The following is a 3632-nucleotide window of genomic DNA, read 5'->3' on the forward strand; positions in this document are numbered from 1 at the left end:
AGTGATTTTTTTCTAAAACAGATTTTGGTATTTCTAATTAATTTTTTCAATTAAAATATTTCCACAAAGCCCTAAAATCTGTGGCTGAGAACACTCTCTACAATTCCTCTTTTGGGTGCTGGGGGTCAGTTTCTGTCAGCATGTTTCACTTAGTGCAAAACAGATACCCAAGAAAGCAGAATGGTTGTAGGGGATGGCTTAAATTAGTCAGAACTAAAATGAGAGAAATAATGTAGAAGGAAAAAATCCATAGTGCCAATGAGCACCAGAAGAATGATAGCTTCTCAGAAATTCCCAAACTTGGGAGCCATTATAAGATGTGAGCTAATCACACTGAAGAAACTATTTTCCAACTGTAACCAGACCCTGCCTTATGGTGAAGGTGCTTTGAAGGCCAATATGTCTCCTCAAAGTCAGTTACGGTTGCAGCATAGACGAGAACTTCAAACAATAGTGAGCTTGCAATGCAAACCCCTCATATGTGCAATAAGTACATTTATGATGTCCTGTTTAATTACTAGGATTTCTTTCGTTCTTTAATCTTGAGTGGTAATATTTCTGTTTGTTAGGACCCCTCATAATTCATTAATCTTTACAATTGTGTTCATGATAAAATTTAAATAGTTGTTCTTTTAAGTAAAATATTTATAATAAAGTGCAGTGTCAGTAAATGTTAATAATATGTAAACTTTAAGTATATATCTGTATTTAGTTTTTCATTGTATAATATTTCTAAAAAATTATGCTTGATTTTTTTAATGACTGATTCTAATGTAATCAGCAAAGCACATTTTTGAATTTTTGTGGAAATTGCTTAACTGAAGGTCTAAAAACCCAGTGATGACTGAAATAACAGGAAGCCAAGGATTCCCAAAAACAGATATGTAATAAGGATGCCTTTAATATTCTAGGTAAGAACAGCATTAAAACACCAAATGCTTTTTAGTCTCCCTTTTTCCTTATTCTACTCAAATAACAACTCTTTAAAAAGTAGGCAAAAACAAGACAAGAATGAATCAGAGAAGTTAATAGACATAAATAGGAGGTGGAAAAGTGAGTTTATAGATCTCATACTAACTACACTAAAACCTCACTTTCCTCATTTCTAAATTTACATATTAATGTAGTGCTCTTCCTGTAGTAGTAACCATGGACCAAACATATCACTTAGCTGTTCATTGATTCATTGTCTCCGTCCCTCAATTTACTGAATTTTCTCATCATTTCAGGGAAGAGAGTATGCTTCAGGTCCAGTCTTATCAGACAAAATCCTCTGGCTATGCTACAAATATTCCCTCCGTGTACCATATAGAATGACACAAAGCCAGGTGGTTCAGGTGAGTGTAATTTTTTCGTCAAATCAACTGAAACAGTCTCCTGGCTCGTGCAAGCTGCAGATTGTTACTGGAAGAAGCAAAAACAAAACAAATGCAGCCCCCTAAAAAAAACCCCTGAGCAATCCAAGGGGGCAAAAATCAAAACTCTTATTTGATGTCTTCCCCTTGGTTTTTACAAGTACACTTTATAAAATATTGAATGTGTTTTACAGGAGGCAAATATGGCTTCTGATGCAAGGTTGCCATATTATAAACTTCTAAGTAGGAAATATTATATAACTCATTCTTTTCCTTGACATAACCAATTTTAATATTTAAGTTTAAAGTAATCAAATATATACATAAGTAGCACATATACTTAGTTTTCTTTAATGATTTTGTATATCCACTATGGATATTCTGTATGTTGGCTATGTACAGAGTGCACATAAGAAATTGTAAATTTGAGAGAAAGTGATGGAAGAGAATATCTATAAAGAGCTATTCCGTGTCTAGATACTCACAAAGCAGTATACTAACACTGTAACAAACAATTCTCAAGAAATTGTGTAATACAAGGTACAAACACTACACTAGGTATCATATGTAGTTCAATCTACATTTTTTACTTAATGTGATACTCAATGTTTTTGCCTAGCCTGAGGCCCTTTTGAACATGACCATAGGTATGTTGATTGGCTGGAACAATACCCTGATGCATGTAGTAGCAGAAATTGCTGATCTGGAGCCAATCCCTGATATTGGAGCTTTCATATCTAAACTCAGAGAGATAGCTGCAGAATTCATAAGGCTATCAACAGTACTAAAAGAAGTCAAGTCATTACTCAACCTGGTAAGTTCCTGCTTTTCACTACTTTGGTTTTCTCATTCATGAAAGCTGTGATCCTGGTAGAGACATTTGAAATCTCTCTCCTGGGAGAGTGTAATATAGGCCTAATCATAGATACTCTCATGCCTAAGGAGTTGTACACCACCCCAGCTTTCTCAAAGGTGTACTTAGCTGTACAACACTGGGCTCTCAGGAGATAGGAAAGTCTCCTTACAGTAGTTTGCGCACTACCCTTCCTGCACAGAGTGAACATCCCTTAAGATTTTGAAGATCTTATCATATCATCCCTGTTCGGTACACATCAAAACCACCAAGTGCAATCCTCATCGTTTCTGTGGCTTTGTTTCCTTATAATAGGTGGGAGGTAGATTTGGTTGAAAGCAAGAAAAAGAAAACGGTGAACTAACAAAATCAAGATGCACAAATGATACTTCAGAGATGACACCAAGGACACAGGAAGGTCCTTCCTGGGCGAGCTGACACTAGCTTCTCTTCTGTCCTTTGGTCAAACCCACATCTGCAGTCAAATAATAAGTTCTGTCTATTTTTGTGAGAACATATTCCATCTCAGATGAGCTCCATATCAAAGATATGTGTGGATCTTCTGTCTAGTTTATAGATAACTAACAAATCTACAAATCTATATTTGCCTGCTACAGAATCATGAAAATATATGTTTGACTGAATATTTCCTTTCCTAAATGTTCCTAAATCTTTATTCAACATTTTTTTTTTTTTTGGAGCTGAGGACCGAACCCAGGGCCTTGTGCTTGCTAGGCAAGCACTCTACCACCTAGCTAAATTCCCAACCCCTTTATTCAACATTTTAAGTAATACAGTAGACTAATACCTATTAGCATATTTAATAAGAGATTTTTTTTGGTGATTAGCTTCGTCTTGAATTTGAGGAAAATGAGGACTACCTTGCCTTATCTGGACTGCCATCCCTACGCCAGTTAAATAAATCCCATCGCCTTGTTTTCTACCATGCACTTCTCACCTGCCTGAATTATGATGGGAAAAGGATTGCCACTCATGTCAAGACCCTGAGATGTAATATGGTCCGCAGACAGTGCTAAGTCTCCATCCTATTTATTCTGAAATGCGCAGAAACAGATGGGATGCTATACTGTGGTGGGGACCCATTCCTGTAAACAGTTTGGTTAATTTTATACCTTTTCAGTGTGTGGTTATCAATAAAGGGACTCTTCTTGGACTATTAAAAGCTAATGCTTTAAAATATGTCTGAAAAGATTAATGGCAAGCATATTAAAAGCACTGAGATATTCCCATCAGAATCTGTCACGAGTTATATGTGTCTTTTGAAAATTAGTTGTGACACAACTCGACTCAAAAACATTGTGAGTTAATGCATGTCATACAGACCCTTGGTGTGAGATATTATTCTACCAAGAACATGAAAATCTTGGTATAATTTATGAAAACCAGCAGCAACCATGAGTCAA

General features: G+C 35.9%; 1 protein-coding gene across 1 annotated transcript; it reads left to right on the forward strand.

Moving 5' to 3' along the window:
• Positions 1-258: 258 nt before the first annotated feature.
• On the forward strand, positions 259-3245 carry Prl5a2l1 (prolactin family 5, subfamily A, member 2 like 1). Its single transcript, XM_008771615.2, has 4 exons — positions 259-453; positions 1230-1337; positions 1975-2169; positions 3057-3245. The coding sequence occupies exons 1-4, from the start codon at positions 259-261 to the stop codon at positions 3243-3245; spliced, it is 687 nt and encodes a 228-aa protein (XP_008769837.2).
• Positions 3246-3632: the final 387 nt, after the last annotated feature.

This window comes from Rattus norvegicus, chromosome 17 (genome assembly GCF_036323735.1).
Source record: "Rattus norvegicus strain BN/NHsdMcwi chromosome 17, GRCr8, whole genome shotgun sequence".
NCBI classification, from domain to species: domain Eukaryota; kingdom Metazoa; phylum Chordata; class Mammalia; order Rodentia; family Muridae; genus Rattus; species Rattus norvegicus.

What these genes read in the sequence shown, in the direction of transcription:
- Prl5a2l1 (XM_008771615.2), top strand. Translation starts at nt 259, where the DNA reads ATGAGCACCAGAAGAATGATAGCTTCTCAGAAATTCCCAAACTTGGGA. An exon ending in GACGAGAACTTCAAACAATA is followed by an intron (nt 454 to 1,229) that starts GTGAGCTTGCAA and finishes TCATCATTTCAG; the next exon opens with GGAAGAGAGTATGCTTCAGG. An exon ending in CACAAAGCCAGGTGGTTCAG is followed by an intron (nt 1,338 to 1,974) that starts GTGAGTGTAATT and finishes GTTTTTGCCTAG; the next exon opens with CCTGAGGCCCTTTTGAACAT.